Source organism: Coturnix japonica, chromosome 15, assembly GCF_001577835.2.
Source record: "Coturnix japonica isolate 7356 chromosome 15, Coturnix japonica 2.1, whole genome shotgun sequence".
Taxonomy (NCBI): domain Eukaryota; kingdom Metazoa; phylum Chordata; class Aves; order Galliformes; family Phasianidae; genus Coturnix; species Coturnix japonica.
The window spans coordinates 8,512,070-8,531,654 of NC_029530.1; the positions used below are offsets into that span (position 1 = coordinate 8,512,070).

Below are 19,585 nucleotides of genomic sequence, written 5' to 3' on the forward strand. Positions count from 1 at the left end.
GCATATTCTAGCACTGTTGCCAGGCTTCCTTTTCTGTTTGTGATAACTTCCAGTCTGTGTGTTTCCACGTGGCTTTTAAAACCAAATGAGAAGTGATATAACTAAGCACAAACTCCAAACTTCCAGGTTTTATTTTCCTGATCCTGAAGGTACTTTGTAAAACCAGCTTAGGAGAAAGTTGAAATGCGTTAGTAATACGCTGCATTAGAAATGAGCTGTCCATCTTAAATGTTTGAGTTATAAATATTTCTTTTGTTTGTGAATCTTAACCTTGGAAGGAACTGAACCAGCCTTAAAGTTTTCAAATTAATTATTTTTTTTCTTATTTGGCCGTTTGAAATGCTCATCTGTTTTTGGAAATAGCCGATGGTCCCTAACTGGACTTTTCCTAACTTCATCCATTTGCCAAAGTGTTCGCGATTTTTTTCCCCACCAGGATAAACATTTGTTAATCCATATTGTTGTTCATAAGGAAAATGTCTAAATTAAATAAAAAAAATATGGTAACAAATGTGAATGCTTCTAGGATTAAAAATATTCTATAAGAAAGAGCCCCATTCAGTTTTGTGAATCAATAGCTACGCTTTGTATTAAAGAAATTGAAATTTGTTATGGAGTTCAAACAATTCTTTCAACTATCTGATAATTTTCATCTTCAAAGCACATTAGTAACCTAATTTTACAGTGTTTGAGGCAAGGAAGCCCAGAAACCTTGGTAATAATTCTCCAGATATAAGCAGCACTTATGTAAAAAGTTATGAAATGCAAAACCAACCCTCTAGATGTAGCAGGCCTCCAAAGACTTCTACAGCATTTTTCTGGACGGTTCTTTTATGTAATACAAGGGATCTAAAGCTCGTTACTCTGTGTTCTGATGCTTCATTAGCAAGCTTGCTTTAAATATTGAAATGTGGAACATTTTTTATAAAGATAAATATCAGTAGATTCTTGAGCAGTACAGACTCATTTAATAGAGGGAAAATAATGCAAGTATCTTTTCAATCAAATATTTCATCTCAGAATCTTTTAACTTGTCCTGTGAAGATTCACAGTGAAAAAGCTGTTTAGGTCAGCAAATGGATCTGTAATATGCTGTAGACTTCCATATCTGTGGGGGTCTTGGGGACCTGTGTGCAAGAATGCTGCAAAATATGCAGAGATGTTTTTGCTTACTCATAGCAGCAGGTGGAACTTAGCCAGTAAAGACGTGGATCATGATTTCTAAGTCAGTGGGAACTGGGAGGTGAAATGGGAGAGTCCTTTTCGAGCTTTGCTGTTGGAAACCCCAAACTTGAGAGAGAGCCAGTAGAATCAACAGCATACTGGAATCTTCAAGAACAGTAATTAAGCGTTTGGTGTTTGCAGGGCAAGACAGAAGGTTCAGCTTTCTCGGGGTGCTTGAAGAGTGTTGAAGTTTTTTTGGTTGTTGGGTTTTTTGGTTTTTGGTGTGTGTTATTTTTTGAAAGTATTTGTTTGAACTCAACGTTAATTGAGTCCAGGCATCCATGAAATCCATTAATGTAATTTGAGTGAGCAACTTTTGCGCGAGCACTTGGGAGTTTGAAAGGATGGTTTAGAGCCTCACTGCACCTTTCTTCTCCGCTAGAGATCCATTACTTGGTCATTACTTGGTAAAAGCCTAAATGAATGAATCAATTTGTAGCGCATCAGATTCTTCATATGTTTAGAAAGGTCTACTCATTTATATGTAACTACCCTGACCTAGTTTGCTTCAGGTATATGCCCTAAGCTTTGCCTGTCCATTCATATGTGCTTAATATATTGTGATAATTTTTAAACTGTGACCAGTGTATATTCAAGACATGTTGTTTGGTGTCTTCATAAGTGATGTTTTTTGTTTTTATTTACTTGACCCTGAGAACAACTGAAATATTACTAATTATCTCCTTTCTTCTCTTTTCCTTCCCCTTTTTCCTCCCTTCTCAAACACTAATTTTCATATTGACAATGGTAGCCATACCTGTAATTCTATGATCAAGTTGACTCTAGTAGGAAGATTCTACATGAGTTATGATTTCTTGACAGACCACATTTCTTCAAATGACTCTCCCTTTTTCATTCGTCAATGTATTTCTATGAAACAAATACTTGAGCCAATGTATTTTTGTTCACATATTATCAAAAGGCTCTGCTTTCTTTTAGCAAGAAAATAGAATCATCCATAGAAAGTGAGTGACTGGGGGAGTGAGAGTCCCTGTTTGCCTTGTGAACTGGAGAGTCACTTTGGGGATTGCAACCCAAAGAGCCATTCTGCCATACTCGCTGTAATGGGTAGCAAAGCTATCTGGTAAAGTCTCAGCTTCTTTAAACAGCAGCATGAGGTCTTTGCGTTGCAGCAAATTACAGGCTGACATGAGGGTTGTGTTCAGTCACTTGTCTGAGGACAGCTGGCAGTCTGGAAGGAGTGATGACAAACCTGAGTTTGTCATGAGATCATTAGTCTTTTGAATATGGGGGTAGTCAGGAGTCTTAACATACTAAAATGCAAAGAAAAATGGACTCCCCCACTGTCAGTCTTTCAAATCTTTAGCGCAGCTCCTGATGTGCTTTCTTTTTGTATTTGTTCTTAGCTTCATAATAAATACTTCTTTTTTGTTGTTTACTTTTATAAAAATGTATACTTACAGGACTCAGTAAATGCTAAATAAACAGAACTCATGTTTTTCCAGTGAAGAAATCTGAAGCAATTTCATGAGCTAGTGTATGAGTACCCAGTCTCAGATGGGATAGTCAATTCAAATGTTCTTGTTTTCCACACACCTTTCTTACCTGAAGAAAGTTCTTTCTTTATTGCAATATTCTGCATGGAGAATCATTATTTTTGGCTATATAGACAAATATTTTTTATGGGAAATGTGTGTGGGTTTTTTTGTGTTTTTTTTTTTAGGGTTGGGGATAGGGTTGAAATTTCTTCTAAATCAGTATTTGACTTAGGTTGTATCCCGTACAGAAATACGTTCCTCTTTGACTTTGTTGAGAGAAAGTAAGGGATGGCCAGGAGCCACAATATTACACTATCCCTCTGCTTCTCCTTTCTTTTATCCAAACTGTGCAGATCTGGGGTAATTATCATGTAATCAGCCTAAGAAAATATATCTTGAAGGAGTATCTGTGCATTTAGTAGAGACATCATCTCAAAGGCACATTTCTGTTTCAGAGATCAGAAATGTAAGTAACTTTAATTGCTTGTATGTAGATATATCTATCTGTAGATATTTTAATCTATTGATAGATAGGTGTGTGTTTGTGTTTTTCTTCAATAAAGCTACTCTCAAAATGCGGTGATTTATCTTTTCGGAGGTTTTGGCTTGAAAATGGAAAGATTCAAACAGGAAGAAACACCATGGATGTTTTCATTTTATTTAGATGTCACTGTCTTATTTAATACTTCACTTTTGTTCTACATGTTTTTAAGCACACCTCCTGCCTGCAGTTGGTGTTCTGGGCTCTGCTGCTCCACATATTTCCTCTATTGCCTATAAACCGTAACGTATTTTCCTGCCCTTTTACCACAACTACAGGAGTATCAAGCTCAAGTGGAAGAAATGAGGTTGATGATGAATCAATTGGAAGAAGATCTTATTTCAGCTCGCAGGCGTAGTGATCTTTATGAATCGGAGTTGAGAGAGTCTCGAATGGCCGCTGAAGAATTTAAACGTAAAGCTACTGAATGTCACAACAAATTGCAAAAGGTAGTTTAAGGCTTCGTGGGAGAGGGGAGTTAATTGTTTGTATTTCTAGTGCTGTTTTAGATAAACAAAAGTTGTATGCAAGTTCTCTAGAGATTAGTGTAGCATTGTACAATTAATACAAAAGACCTTTCTGTTGTACTTTTCAAACAATGTTATGTATGTTTTGTGTAACTGCTTGTGTTTAAATTACACAGAGTGTTGATGGGGTAGAAAGACAGTGTACTGAAACTCTTCCTGAGACTTTTATATATTTTATATTTAAGTTACAGGTTAAAGATCAGGGAAAAAGTGAAGCAGGAGAATTGTATTGCAAATTAGAGAAGGTATGTTACTTTAATGTAGTGGGATTTGCTTCCTGGGTCTTTCATATTATACACAAAAACTAAGAGCGTCTTTGGTTACTCAATGGCACGCAGAGATGCACATCCTCCCCCTCTCCTCACCACCCTACCACCTTCTCCCACCCCCCTTTTGTTTTCATGGTGTGAATCACTTTACTTTTTCATTTGATACGAAGCTGTACTCTGGCATCTTGTTCTTAATTGTTTGTGCTCTGAAGCTAGGCAGAGACAGCCATTTATCTGAATTGGGAATTAGGTTATTGATACATGAAGGTTTTGTTAATGAGTAAAGAATAGCAAATGAAAAATAAAAGTAATTCTGAGTATTGCTCTGTCACACTGATCAATCTACTTGGTGACCAAATATGAAATCAATCAGAAGTGAGTAAAATGGGACTGGATTTGCCCTGGGGCATTTTGTGAAGAACAAAGATTATTAGGAAGTGAATTAAAATAAACATGGTATCATAAGTAGAGAGCCATCTCTTGGTTTTGGTTTTCCCACCCTTTTTTCATCCCTCCCCATCTTTCTGTTTAACTGTAGATCAATACAGAGCAGCAAGCCAAAATCCAGGAGCTGCAGGAAAAGCTGACAAAGGTAATGTCTGGGTCGTGAAAGTGAATTTTCCACAAGATTTTCCAGTGAAAACTTAATGCAGAGGAGGAATGCACTTTGTTTTATCCTCAGAAATAGAGTTAGTCATAGCATGGGGGATGATAAGGAAAAGGGGGTGGAAGCTGATATCTGAAATCCTCGTTGTTTTCACTATGCTTTGGGCTCTTGAGACATGTCAACAGTGTTTATTTTTACAAATAGAGCTGAGTCAGAACTGGAGTAGTGTAGAGAAATTCTGATTGGAAAGGCCAGTTTGGGTATGCTGTATGCAGTGCACTGATCTCTTGTTTCTGAAGCCACGAGTTTCAGATTTTTTCTACTCCCTAATAAAATGTATGTTGAATTTGGCTTAGTCTCCCAGTATACTCTGTCTTAATTACAAAATCACTTTCCAGTTCAGTTATTCACAGTAAAAAAAATTGAATGCTAAGGCTTCACAATGGAAATAAAATACCTTAGCAATGTAAGCTACAGTAAGTATCTAATGTCTGTGGTGTGGTCAATCAGGCACTCTAAGAACAGCATGAGAACTTTTATTCTAGATGATGGACTTCTGGGAGGTGTCTTTTAACCAGAGAAGAAAGAATCATTATGGTAATCAACTGAGAGAGCTTTTCAACTTGACACTTGCTCAGAAATGGCTTTTTTTGAGGGCTAGTGGTCTGGAATATGGATAGAAAGCCAAAACTATTTAGAAAGGTTACTTACAAGAGTTCAAAAAAAGTCACACTTCACCCTGCTTTTTCTTTTCAGTAATTCAGAGGAATTATCCTTAGGCCAACAGGTCATTCTCCTAGTGTTTTAGCAAGAGTATCCTGTCAGCCCTTTCCAAAAACTTGAACTCAACTTTGGGATGAACTACCAAGTATATAAAGACAACTAGAAACTTGACATACAACAGGACAAATATGTAGAGCTCCAGAATTTTCAGTTCTTTTTTTTGTGTGTATTTGTATGAGGGGAAAAAAAAAAAAAGGATTAGGTAACAGAAGTTAAAATTTCAGTTCCTGACTACATTTGTACATCTTACTTTTTAGACTGCTAAGTGAAAGCTCTGTATGAGTTTTATTCAGAGTGTTGACTACTGTTGTATTATGAGCTTTGACACGCAAGAATTCTTATATATATGTTTTTCTTACAATACTTTTCTTAGGCTGTGAAGGCTAGCTCAGAGGCAACTGAACTGCTTCAGAATATCCGTCAAGCTAAGGAGAGAGCTGAGAAGGAGTTAGAGAAACTTCAAAATCGGGAAGATTCTAATGAAAGCATGAAGAAGAAATTGCTTGAAGCAGAGGTAAGTGAAGAAGGTCTGCCCAGTGTAAGTTAGTTATTGGGATGTGTCTCAGTTCATGAGCCCTCCTCTGGATGACTCTGTATGGCTTGTATTTCTGTAGTAAGTCTTCGTGGGAAAGTAATATTAGACATTAATTAATCTATTTTATTCGATTATGTATATTAATTAATATAATTTATGTGTTAGAAGAAAGCTTACAGGAAATCTGATGTTATTTTCAGTGAGGAGCAGTAAAGACTTGTGACTAGGACAAGGGATTTGAGACATGATGAGGATTTCAAATATAAAAGGCAACTATACATTCAACTTCAGTTCACTTCTTCCAAAATCTACCCATTGTTTTGTGGTTGTGCAGTGTTGGTTAGCCTAAGTAGCATTTCCTAATTGCAGGAGCGGCGCCACTCTCTGGAGAATCAAGTGAAGAGATTAGAGACTGTGGAACGAAGAGAAAACCGCCTAAAGGAAGATATTCAGACTAAATCTCAACAAATTCAACAGATGGCAGAAAAAATTCTGGTGAGCAGAGGTGAAAATGAAAGATAAAGGGTAAGAGTTTGTAAGAAAGGAGTAGGAAAGGAACAGAAGACATAGAATTGCATTGAATAAGGAGGAAATTGTTGAATAAAGGGATTCATTTTGTGTACCATTCATACTGGAAAAGCTTGAGTTCTCAAATTCTATTTGCACCTTTTGGTTACAAACTATACCCTAAACCTTATGACTATACCTGTAAACTTAAGACTGCTTTAAACTTCTGGTTGTCTTGGTAGGAACACACTGAACTCAGTCCAGGATACTGCAATAGTAAAAACCTTGATATCTAGATTTTAAACTAAATTGCAAAGGAATTTAGAGGTCAGGTCCACTTGAAATGCTTACTCCTTGTAGCAGTGAGGAATTAGTCATCTAAAATGTTCTTCTCCAAAGGTAATATTTGTTGGGAATCCATTTGCACCCACATATCTCTGTTGGCAATTTCTTGTTTCTCTCATTGTTAAACATATTAAGACTTCATATTGAGTTGGTACTTCAGTCTACAGGGAACCAAACAGAAGATATTTCTAATACTTCCCTGGGACAAGAACCATAATCTCGGAGTAATTAAAATAATTAGCATTTCTAATGAGTGCTCTTTCCCTGTAGCAAATATGATAAGAATGAAAAGGTATTATTTTTATTAGTAGACATACTTGAAGAAGGCCAAATGGAAACACATAGCCCTATTTGGACAAATATGACCCATATTTGTTCTGGGTGGCAGCTGCATAGATAGACTTCAGCATCAGAATGTCTGAAAGCTCTCATGAAAAGGTAGAACCAGATCTTTGGTGGTGTTCTTTCTTTCAGATTGTTTTGATATCATGAATGCATGGTAAGTGGGAGACTATGGCTTTGCTGGGCACAGAGCCAACTTTATATTTAGAAAGGGTGTAAAACTTTGAATTGTTGTTGCATAAGCCTCTTGTGTATATTTGGAGATTGTTCATTGGTTTTGATTATGTTCTCTGTGGAGGAAAATCTGGAAGGGAATGCAGAAATATCTGCTAATTGTTTTACTCCACGGGATATGTTTAGCATTTCTCAAAGATAGTTTCCATGGAGTTCTGACAGAACATTGGAGAGATGCAGTTATTTTATAAAACAAAAAACAACCGTGTCAAGCAGGCATTAAAGAATTAATCCTATAGTTTCATTCCTAGTCCCTTGCAGATGGTAGTCACAGCTGATCTGGGAGCTATAGGGTGTGAGTTCTTGTTTTCTTTTTCCTCTCCTTTTGCCCTCTTACTTCCCTCTAGTTGATCTCTTCAAACACTTTTGACTTTTCCTGGTATAGAAAGGACAAAAGGATAGCAGAGGTGCTGATGATACAGAATTGCATAGAATAAAGTAGACACTTGAATAAACTGGATTGGGTTTGTTTGGGTTTGTGCAGTATTCATCTAGTACCTAAGAAGTCCTCCTGGATCTGCCTGCATAGAATTAAATAAGAAGTAAGAAACAAGCTAGAGAAGATACTTATTAGTACTTGAAAGTGTGGTTTGTTGCTATGATGCTAATAGCAATTGAAAGTTAGAGCTACATAAAAAATAGTAGGTGAGAACTGGAATGGTAAAAAAGATTACCTTTTAAGTGCAAACAGGCTATTAAATGCCTGTCATAAGTTGGTGAAGCTCCTACTCAGATGTAAGCAGTCTAATGCTGGTAGCTTTGAAACTGTTGCTGATCTGGTGGTCTGATTCTCTGCCAGGACCTGAAATGTGTGGGCTTCTGAAGGAGGTGAATTGTCCCTCTTGTTGCTGGGAGATATATTTCAATTGCAAAAAAGCAGCAATCTCCATTTCTTGCAGAAGTTTCGGGTACTTGGCACTGTAGCTGACCTACTTTTGGTGAACCTCCTTTTTGATTTCCTCTTCTGGAAAAAGAGGTCTACTGCAATTACTGGAGCAAAGAAATCTGTGTGGTTTTCAAAATGAGGGGGAGAAAAGAAGACGAAAAGGGAATTTTCCAGTGCTGTGCAGTAGTGAAGGCAGGCAGAAGTCCTACATGCATCCCAAAACCTGAACTTGTCTGTGCAGCAGCCAACCCAGCAGTAGTGAATGACAGACCTGGATCTGCCTGATGTACTAAAGAAATTGTTAGGATGGCAAATATGACAGTGAAGGAACATAAAGTTCTAAGCTCAGCTCTTGGGAGGTGTACTATTTGAAAGGTGTTTATAGATATATCCCCAATAATAGATTCACACGGCAGACTGTTCCTCTTACTAAAATAACTAACCTCTGAGATGCAGAATTATCTCAGTCTTGCTGTGCATAGCTGCAACTATCGTCTGTGAGGTAAAGAGGTTAAAAATAGTCTGGTACCATCTACCATATATATCGCATCCCGTACTTCTCGTTTTCAAAACAATTTATAAACGGTCATTCTGACAACATTCGCTTGATGAATGTGGCAAAGTAAATACTATTCCTGCTCTGTGAATATGGAATAAAAAGCCTAACGGCAGTGCCCCATTATTGAGACCTTCTGGGAGAAAGCAAAGTGAGAGACCTTGTTAAAAATAAATTGAACTTCCAGTGATGCCATGCCACTGCAGCTATGAGTGTTTTTAACTGCTAGTTTTCACAAAACATGCTTGGCCTGTCTGAGAATATGTTACTGGGAATCAGATTCCTGTTGTGAAAGTAGAAATCTTTGTCTTTAGCAGTGTGTTGCCTCTATAGTGGATGGGTCAGCAGCAATATTTAAAGTTTAAAACTGTAATGTTTTTTTTCCCCCCTCTTTCCCTCTATGATGTGGTCATACAGCGTAGAGCCTTAAAAAATGACAATGGATGTTCAATGTCTGTGTAACACACGTGCACAACCTATCTGTGTCTGAATATGAATCTCTGCTGCTTTTAGGAGCTGGAAGAAAAGCATCGAGAGGCTCAGATCTCAGCACAACATCTGGAGTTGCAGCTGAAACAGAAGGAACAATTCTATGAGGAAAAACTCAAAGTAAAAAAAATCTTCTTATCTTCCCACAAGTTTTTGTGGGTAGAAGGGATTCAGGGAAAAAGTGTTTCCTTTGGGCTTTGATTGCTATGTCCTATGAGCTGCTGTCTTGGTTACAACTTCTGAAATGCTCAGAGAGATTAGTGAAATATGAGTGAGTTTTTCTTGTAGTCAGTGTGTCCTTGTACCTCATTTTTAATGCTGTGTTAAAATAGGTGACATTTGAAGTAAGAACTGTAGGAGTTACATAATTGTTGACTGTAATTTGTTCGTTGCTGACAAAATAATACTTACTAAATGGTTTTGGATCTTTCATCCTGAAAAAAAAGTTTAGTTCCTACTGAAGATTTTCTGATTTCAGAGCATAGAATGTTTCTAAATTTCCATCTTCTTGGAGCTGTAACTTCTGCCAAGAAGCCACAGAAACCACCCACTTTGTTTTTGTCTTTTCCAGGGTAGCATAAGAATTTAACATACAGTTAGAAATAGAATTATAGACACCATCTAAAACTAGGAAAAACAAATTGGGAAATAGGAGTATGTGCTGTGGTTAAGGATTTTTCTAAAGAGCCTGCAATGCATCAGCCAGTAAGTGCATTTTGTAAGGATCTCTGTACTGAACATCACCTGCTCTCAGCAGTTTTTATCTATTAGGTTTACCTAGGACTTTATGTTTCAGCTTAATTGTGAGAGGATGTAGAGGAAAAAAGGTATTTCTGTGGGAGAAATGAGAAGGGAAAAAGTGAAAAGATTTCTTGGTAGAGCTTGTGGTATTCAGTAATGAGAGAGACAGAAAGCAGGAAGGCAAGAAGTAAATATTGGGAAAAGAGAAGCTCTAAGATGGAAACTGGACAATATGACAGGGCTTGGAAAAGGGTTAAAAGGAAAGACAGACGGTGAATTATGGGGACATATGACATAGGGTTTAGTAGAGGGGATCTGGAAAGAAGATGAAAGAGATTCAAGGCATGAGATATTTATAACTGGAAGGGTAAAAGATATCCTGTGGTGACCAGAGTTTTAAGTTCTATTAAGAGTTGTGTCTGTAACACTTCTTTGTGCCTTTGAAAGCCCATCCTTGAAGAAAACAATGTTCAGTTTAACAACTGATTTAAAACTCAGGACTTGTCAACAAAACCCATCTATTTAATTAGAAAAGAAACAAACAAATGAACAACAAAAAAACAAAACAAAACAACAACAACAAACCCCCACCAAATAGTTACTTTAGTCCTGTACCCAGTATTTGTGTCACAAAAAAGAAGTCTTAGCTCATTCATTTTGTGTCTCTGACCTAGAGAACTAATGGATGTTTCTTGAGCAAAGTGTAATTATCTTTAAAAAAAAAAGAAAAGAAAGTCATGTCTTCATCAAACTTCATCATAAAATTCAGTCTTCAGAGATAGCTGAGGGAAGTTTCGGGCTTTTCACGCCATTGCATCTTGGGTCTAATGTTGCTTGAGTTGTGATGAATTGATTCAAAATAATCTATGTTGATAATTTTTTTTCCTGCTTGTGCTTTGCCCTGTGAAATGGATGTAATCTAGACAAAAGTAATGCCTTCATTTAGGTTTTGGAAAACCAAATGAAGAAAGATCTTGCTGATAAGGAAGCGCTTGAGAATATGCTCAGAAGACACGAAGAAGAAGCACGTGAGAAATGTAAAGTCCTGGCTGAACAGAAAGCGGTATGTGTAATTGAACTGGAAATCAGAGTGTTCTAAGAGCTTTTTTGAGACAGTGATTTTTAGCAAGATAATCTTGTTTGAGTTTTTGCATTGCTGCTGAACTGTCTTGAGGGATATCTTTTAAAAGATGTTTTCTTTTTATTATTACAAGGGATCTTCAAGAATATTTTCTTAAAAGGAAAATGCAAGTTGCTAATATAATGGTTGCTTTCCTCTAGTTATTAAAGCAGCAGGAAGTACTTGCAAACAGCTCCAGTAGTGGCACCCATGATGCTCTTTTTCTCAGCCACTGGATCAATGTTATTTTAGTGTTGTTCCTGGAAAAATTTCCAAAACTTTTTTTAAACGTTGTGATTTTTAAAATCACTTTTATTGTGTAATCTCAAAGGCATGTTGCTCTTTTTCAGATGATCAATGCAATGGATTCGAAGATTAGGTCACTGGAGCAGAGAATAGTGGAATTGTCTGAGGCCAATAAACTGGCTGCGAATAGCAGCCTTTTTACCCAGAGGAACATGTAAGTATAGCAGCTGCTATCACACTGGTCACTGCTGAACAGTCCTCAGTAGGATCTTTTCTCTAAATATAAAACTGATCCTTTGTTACAAGGTTGCTGTGCTCTCTGCTTGTTTTTCTGTTAAATGTGCATGTTCTTCAAACAGTTGTGGTTCACTGCTTCTTCAGTGTTTTCCCAAACATGACAAGCAAAATTGTTTGGGGCCTTTCTTGAGGCTGGTGTCTCATTTAGGTTTACCAATTATGTTAAATGAATGCTGGCAATTTAAATGTCTAAAATACCTCTGGAGAAGCATATATACCTTTTTTAACATACATACTGTTAATATATTATTTTCCTTGTCTCCTTTGGCAGTTACTTAATATTCAAATAGAAAACATTACATATATTTCTGTCATAAACATTCTGTCCTGCCTGATGGCTAAGAAGACAAGTAAAAAGAACTAGACATACAGCCAGGAGCGTTTGCAAGGATGAGATTTTTTTTTTACTGCAGTGGGCAGAAGTAATATGGAACATAAGACGTCCCAGCTTCAGAATGCTGTTTCAGTTCACTTTTTCTTTATAAGTCACCTCTGTGGGGCACTACTGGACAATATCTAATGCCATCTTGAATCACTGTGTAAACAGCAATTGCTCTTGTGTTGAATTCTTCTTATTTGTTAAATATGGAGGAAATCTTGGACCTTTTCCCTATCAAATCTTTCTGTCTACTTGAATTTTATTTTGCTTTTCTTTTTAGTTTGGATTCCTTATTCTCTTAAAAATCCTTTTGCTTCTTTAATAACGTAAATGCATTCTACTTCAATAGAAGGAGCACAGATTGTTTGATATGCCTCGCAGGATAGGGCTAAAATAGCATTTGCTTTTCCTGAGTTTGGAGATTCATTAAGTTTGGCTGTCTGCATAAATGTTTTCAGTGTCCATCAGCTGCTGGATGCAATGTTAGGCAGCACTGCCCACTCCGTGGGCAGCACTTGGACGGATTCACCTATAATATTGAATAGAATCAACCAAGATTGAATTTTGGCAAAGTGTTGCTTTGTGGGTTTTTTTTCGCTGTTGTTGTTTTTTCTTTTTCTTTTCAGTGCTGATTATGCCTCCAGATATGTAATGGTTCCAATTTTTACTATATTTCAAATATCTGGCAAGTTATTCTAGCTTGAACAGCCAGAAATATTCACAGAAATAATTGGAAATTGCAGTTGAGTTGCTTTATGCTCCAGATGACTTCTGGTTAATCACACAGGAAGTCTGTTGGGATGGGAATAGCTATAACTTATCTTCAGTCTGAAATAAAATACAAGTAATGTCTCAGCATGTTCCTGGGAAGCACATTCAAGCTCTTATGCTGTAGTCACTGTGCTGAAGTGAATAGAAGATCTTGCGTGAGCTGGATGATCCTCTGGTAGCAGGACAGTTCTCTAGAGTTCAGTAGAAAACAAGGAAAATAAAATAATGCTTGAAAATATTACTTGGAATAGCTTAAGAAATAATGTAACTTAACCTAATGTTGCTGAATTGCTAGAAAATATTACAGAATCAACAGCATTTTGAGAGGAAAATTGCTTTATTATGCCTGTGCTTATAAATGCAGATAGCTAATGAGTTTGTGCTTATTTTGTGAATTGTGGTGGTGAATATGTATGAATCTGTTGTTGGACTGCATTTTGAATCCACAAAAGCTACAATCAATCTGAGCATGTTTAAAGAGGAGAATTAGTGATTTAAACCCTTCAAAGAAGTGTAGGACTTGGCGAGTTTTTGAGCCATCAGGATGTAAGGAAGCTAATAATCATCAGCTTTGTCAGCAGGTAGCTCATTGGACAGTTCTGTCTGCTAATAATCAGTAGAGATAAACTAAAAAAACCCAACAAACAACAACACGAAACACAGGATGACAGGGGAGGGTTCTATGTGCAATGCACAGAAGTCTGAGTGTGAGTCAGAAGATTTGGGTTCTATTTTTAGGTTTTTTAAGCCTTCCCATTTGATCTTGGGCAAGCCACATAATTTCTCTGAGATAGGATTAGTAACAGCTTATCTCACAGTGAACTTGTTAAAATATTAATTCATTAATATATGTAGAGCTTTGTTAGACTTGAAGTGGAAAGAAATTTCCAATATGTGGTAAAATTATTCCCAGGACTTGTAAATATTGTAGGAGTCATGTTTGTTTGTTTTGCATGGGAATATCCATTTCACATACTAACTGTTGCTTTGAGCAGAGGTTGCAGGCTCAAAATTCTTATGCACCCAGGTAATTACTTTCATTCACATTATAGATTTTGTTTAGAGACAACAAATCACTGTTTCGATATAGGTCAATTTAAAAACTTATTCTAGGTCTGTTTCATCTTCTAGACGCAAATGAAGAAAAATCCCACCAGAAACCCTTTGATTTCTCGTATCTCATGGAATTATGGAGTGCAAAAGCACTGGGTTTCTGTTTTTATTTCTCCTATTAGGAAAGCCCAAGAAGAGATGATTTCAGAGCTCAGACAACAGAAGTTCTACTTGGAAACCCAAGCTGGAAAGTTAGAGGCCCAGAATCGAAAATTAGAGGAACAATTGGAAAAGATGAGTCACCAAGATCACACTGACAAGAACCGCCTGCTAGAGTTGGAGACTAGGCTGCGCGAGGTGAAAATGAGTTTAATCCAAACTTACTTGAATGTATCGCATTTTAAGTATTACGATGTTGATTAGGATTAAGTTGTCTTAGTTCTGTGTCTTAAAAATGATATTTTAATGTGTAATAATTTATTTTAGTCTATCAGTATTTTTCCCCCCAGGAGTTCTTCTCCTGGAGGGGGAGAAAATACAAAAGGTTGTTGATTGGAGTAAGTGTAAAGCTTACACTTCTTGCTTTCTCAGAATCACATCTGTATTTTATTTTTCTACAATATGATATTTTTCAGCTGGATTAAAGCTTAGCTACAACATACAATGTTTGGCTTAGCTGTAGGCCTGGAGTCTACAGAGTAGAAAGCAAATGATACAACAGAAGTGCTGTAAGAAAACAGGAGACTTGTTCTCTAATGCACATTTTTCTAAAGTTTAAAAAAAAAACACAAAAAAACCACAACAAAACAAAACAAAAAACAAACAAACAAAAAAAACCCACAAAAAACCACAGTTATATGAAAACCTGCATTTTTTGTGACCAATGCTACATTTTTAGTTCTTTTGTTTTATATCAGCTAGTTTGAATCCACTTCAGATCTTTCGCCTTCTCCAGTCTCGCTCAGATAATTTTCATTTCAGACTGAAATTTTGCCTTTAGCCAAGAGGGTTGGATGACTTGCACTTGTCCTTGTTTGATTGGAAGCTGGCTGGGACCAGTGTAAGATTTCAGGCAGGCTTCTCTCTCACATCTGCAGCGCAACAGTCACGTGGGATGCAAATGGATTGAGGAAGGTGTTGATATTTGGAATTGGTTTGAGCGCGGAGATCTGTTTTGCTGCTTGTTTGTTTCTTTTCTCTTTCTGAAAATGACGTTTATCCTTGACTGTGCCTCAAGAAAACCTTGAACAGAAGCTACTCAAGTAAACCCAGAGCAAGGTTATTTGCTTGGTTTCTTCAAAAATAACATAAATACTTATATATTTGTGAAGATTAGTATTGTCTTTATGTCTAAAGATTCTCATATGCAGTAATTTCTGTGAAGAAATGTCAGCACAAACTACTTCAACTGTAATGCTTTTTATATGAGCGTGTTGTATGTGATATTTGAGTCACAGCTGGAACTATTCTTGTTTTCTTTTTTCATTTCAAAATGCTTTTGATCTTTTCCTAAGCAAATGAGTAGCTTTTAGGCAGACAAAGCAGCATTCTTGACTTCTCAGCCACTTAAGCAATCTGTAAAGATGTGGCTTTGGGATAGAAATGGCAACGTCATCCTGAAGTGCGGTTTGAAATCAGATTGTATTGCCTGTGTTTTCCTTTGTAAGTAACTTTTGTTTGGACGTTACTTTTTCATCCTTCAGGTTGGTCTTGAGCATGAAGAACAGAAGCTGGAACTCAAAAGGCAGTTGACAGAATTGCAGCTGACGCTCCAGGAGCGGGAATCTCAAATTACTGGGCTGCAGGCTGCCCGGACAGCCCTGGAGAATCAGCTCCGTGAAGCCAAAACTGAACTAGAGGAGACCACAGCTGAGGCAGAGGAAGAGATTCAAGCTCTCACGGTGAGCCCTGAAATTGGTACTAGATTAGAACTAAGCAGGTCTGTGTTTTAAAATGAGGCTAAATATGTTTTTTTTTACTCTTTATTTATTTTATTTTTCAGAAAAAGGCACTAATTGTGTGTTGAGTTGATAGAGGCAGCTATGTCTAAGATGTCAAATTTTGTCTATTAAATTAATCTTGTGTGCGCTTCCTGGTAGTTCTATCGGTGGTGCCCAAACTGATAAGACTCCTTGCAAGAACATTATTACTTCTGTGATGAGGTGAAAGCTACATATGAAATTGTCATTGCTAGGAGCTTTGTTCTCTGATTTACTTATTTAAATAATTTATCACAAATTTGAAGGTACTTGATCAGAAATGTTCTGATGATTTCTTTCTCTAAGCTTACCTGCTTTATACTTGTTTTGAAAACCAACAGCAACGAAAACTAGGCAAATAGTGTTGCTAAGCACCCTAATTTTATTCCAGTGTTGATTTCATTTAAAAATTGTTATTTGCATCTTGCAGTCTCTGGTGACATGTGTGAGTGACATAAAGGAAGAAAGAAAATTTAAATTGCCCCCTTTCCCCTTTCCTTCCCCCTCTCTGGGAAGATAATTCTAAATTATATGCTGCAGGTTGCAGTCTCTTGAGTACAAAAAGATGCTTCCACATTGCTTGATTCTAAGAATTTCCTTCAGAAAGGATTCTGAGGGCAGTAGGGGGGAGGGAGACATATGTGACCTGCTACTTCGTCTGCCACTTTTAACCCTCACTGAAGGAGCAGTCCTCAATGACCCTCAAATCCAGTTATTATGAAGTGCTGAAAATGTGCATTCTCTTTGTCCAGTAATATCTGATAAATAACTGTCATTCTGAATATTTCTGCCATTGCTATGTTTTAGAAGGGATAGCAGGGATTTGCTGAGCTAGGTGCTTGTATTAGCTTGGTGCTTTGGGTGGGGGAATGGGAGCTGCAGCAACACCAAGGCTTAAGAATAACTCATTGGAATGTGGCAGCAGTTTCTTTTTGCTCAAAATTGTTATGGTCCTCTGCCAGCTGAAAATTGTGCATAGCTGCTAATATCACTGCTAACGGGGTGATGATTACGTGCTTGATATCTTTACCCTATGCTGTCAGCAAAAAGGATGAATGTATATGACCTGTGTGTCACTCAGTTACTGCTTCAGTTAACATGGTAAAATGGCAGGGCTTTTGAACCAGCTGTTGTAAGATAGTGCAGTTCAATGGGCTTCGAGTGTTTTTGATGTGGCATTTTTTCTATGTACTTTATTTTTCATGTTGCCTGTTGTGGTAAGATAATGTATTAGCTCTCAAATTTGACTTCTGCTAAAGAGTTTTTCCTGTTTAGCCTCTTAGCTGTAACAAAAATGCTTTGAATGAAGAAAAGTAGTAGCTAGCACACTAACCTTTTGTTGGTTAAGGTTCCAGATAGCATATGGCATTTTACACTGGTTAAATCAGTTTGATGGTCTGAATGAATTTTGAGAGAGGCCATGAGGCTGAAACAAGAACTTTTGCTTTGTCATGCTTTGCTTGTAAATTAGGAGGTAAAATGGTGCATGCAATACTGCTGTCTTTAAAATAAGCGCATGTACTTTTCAATACTTTGGATGCTGTTTTCCAAAGAATTGATTATTGCGTTTCATCACCGCTTTTTAGAGAGGCTTAGGATTAAATGGTGCTTGATGGTAGGACTCAGGTAGATTGGCAGTGCTGTTTGGGGTAGCTTGCATAATGCTTCATTGTAGTTTTTCCTTTGCAAACATTAAACTGTATGTGGTATTTATGTTGTATGAAATACTAATTTGAGTATGGAAGTAAAACTAACTCTAATTTATGTCAAGAATGTACAGACTTAACATGGAATCAATAAGTCATCTGGTGAACATTTAAGATGGAATGTTTTATATAATTCAGTTTTTGAATTTGTGCGTTTTTCTAAGTAGTTCAGAATTGGAAACATTCGATTAAGTAGGATGAGACTCTTGCTGATCAGTTCTTTGTCACTACAGAATGCTTTCGTAGCGTGCGGCATCTGCCTTCCAAACTTTGCTTGCTGGTAGATTATTCTACAGTTTGTTTAGCAACAGCTGTTGGATTCTGATTCTCATGTACGAAAAATTGATGATTAACTTCTTACCTCCTTTAGGCACATAGAGATGAAATCCAGCGTAAATTTGAAGCCCTTCGTAATAGCTGCACAGTGAGTATTAAATACAGATCATTGAATTATTTTGAAATTAAGGATAAGTAAGCAAACAATTTACTGACTTACTCCTTGATGACACTAGTTCCCAATGCGGACTTCTGTCCTAAAGGTGTTAGGAGCTGAACTGATTGGATTTGATTTTTTTTTTAGGCTTCAGGTAAACCTCGGTTGTGAGGTTTTATTCCATTTGTGAAATTGACACTATTCTTCTTTTTAGAGAAGAAAGTAAATTAAAATATCTCATTGCAGTGCAGCTAATAAGAATGGTGTAGCAGCTGCAAACATGTTTGTAGGTAAAGATGTTTTCTACTCAGAAGGAGAAGAAAAGATCTGCCTGTCCAAATCCTGAGCTGCATTGTAGATCTAGGCCAAAGCTGATGGAAATGCATTCTTGCTACTTTGGGTTTTAGGGAGAATTTAAAGACTGAAGAGACAAAGTGCGCGATTCAAAATGATACAGTGATGTGTGGTCATCTGTTCAAAGAGCAGAAAGAATGTGAGGATCTTAATTTCTACCTTACATTACTTGAGGTCTTGACTTGTTTCTTTACACATTGCATCAATCCAGGGCAGATCTCAAGGTCTTTGGCTATTGACAGGAGTTCCTGGAAGTCAGAACTGTCTTCAAACTTGATGGAGTCAAGTCTTTCAATGACATGAAGTACAGAAATGTTGATTCCTCTGGATCAACAATGGCTGCTGATATTTGTAGGCCTTTTTTCCTTACATAGCTCTGTAAACAAGGCTTAACTGCTGGTTTTTGGTGGTTTTTTTTTTTTTAATCTTGATTGTTTCCCCACTTCCAGTCATTTCCTCAAGTTTAATTATTTTTTGCTGGGTGACAAAGTATCTAACAAACTTTTCCTATTTCAAAAATACCATATAAGAGTTACTGTGTTTTGCACAGTTCCTTTTCAGCACTGAGCAAGGGGATTCTTGTATTCCGTTCATAGAATATACTGATGTGAAGCAATGAGGAGGCAGGGCTGAGCAAATTGTGTTAATCTCCATCCAAAACAAATTCTGCAACATAAACTTTGTTTTTTGTCATCTACTTTGCTTATGCTGAATGATCTTTTGGCCCTGTGTGTTGTCACACATTCTACACCCATAGCTATCTTTTCTGTTGTTTGTTCTGTCTTGGCCTTTTTTCAGAATGGTGGCTTTCTGTGAAAATACTTGTCATCTCCATGCAGGCAGAAACCAATTGTGTTCTGCTGCATGGCAAGCTGCCTTCCAGAGGTTGTAACCTGTTATCTCGTTGTAGAATTTTGGCTTTGTAAGTGTGGCAGACATTCTCCAGCAGTGAAGACTGACACACGACCCATGTTCTTGGCTGAACGTGAGCCAGTAGTGTGCTCAGGTAGATAAAAGGCCAACGGCATCCTGGTTTATATAAGAAATAGTGTAGTCACTGGGACCAGGAGGTAATCGTCCGCCTGTACTCAGCTCTGCTGAGACCTCACTTCAAGTACTGTGTTCAGTTTTGGGCTCCTCACTACAAGAAAAACATTGAGGC

At 37.2% G+C, this 19,585-nt stretch overlaps 1 protein-coding gene across 12 annotated transcripts in view; it reads left to right on the top strand.

Moving 5' to 3' along the window:
• CIT (citron rho-interacting serine/threonine kinase) overlaps nucleotides 1–19,585 on the top strand; it is a 70,237-nt gene that overhangs the window by 25,965 nt on the left and 24,687 nt on the right. For 7 of the 12 annotated variants that reach the window (XM_015878246.2, XM_015878245.2, XM_015878249.2 and 4 more), the window contains exons 14-24: nucleotides 3,543–3,713; nucleotides 3,977–4,036; nucleotides 4,599–4,652; nucleotides 5,824–5,964; nucleotides 6,355–6,480; nucleotides 9,369–9,464; nucleotides 11,032–11,148; nucleotides 11,556–11,665; nucleotides 14,134–14,308; nucleotides 15,655–15,852; nucleotides 18,007–18,060. In XM_015878246.2, coding sequence (XP_015733732.1) covers nucleotides 3,543–3,713; nucleotides 3,977–4,036; nucleotides 4,599–4,652; nucleotides 5,824–5,964; nucleotides 6,355–6,480; nucleotides 9,369–9,464; nucleotides 11,032–11,148; nucleotides 11,556–11,665; nucleotides 14,134–14,308; nucleotides 15,655–15,852; nucleotides 18,007–18,060 — 1,302 coding nt within the window. The remainder of the gene's footprint in view (nucleotides 1–3,542; nucleotides 3,714–3,976; nucleotides 4,037–4,598; nucleotides 4,653–5,823; nucleotides 5,965–6,354; nucleotides 6,481–9,368; nucleotides 9,465–11,031; nucleotides 11,149–11,555; nucleotides 11,666–14,133; nucleotides 14,309–15,654; nucleotides 15,853–18,006; nucleotides 18,061–19,585) is intronic. The other 5 variants (XM_015878247.2, XM_015878253.2, XM_015878255.2 and 2 more) reach the window with 2 other exon arrangements.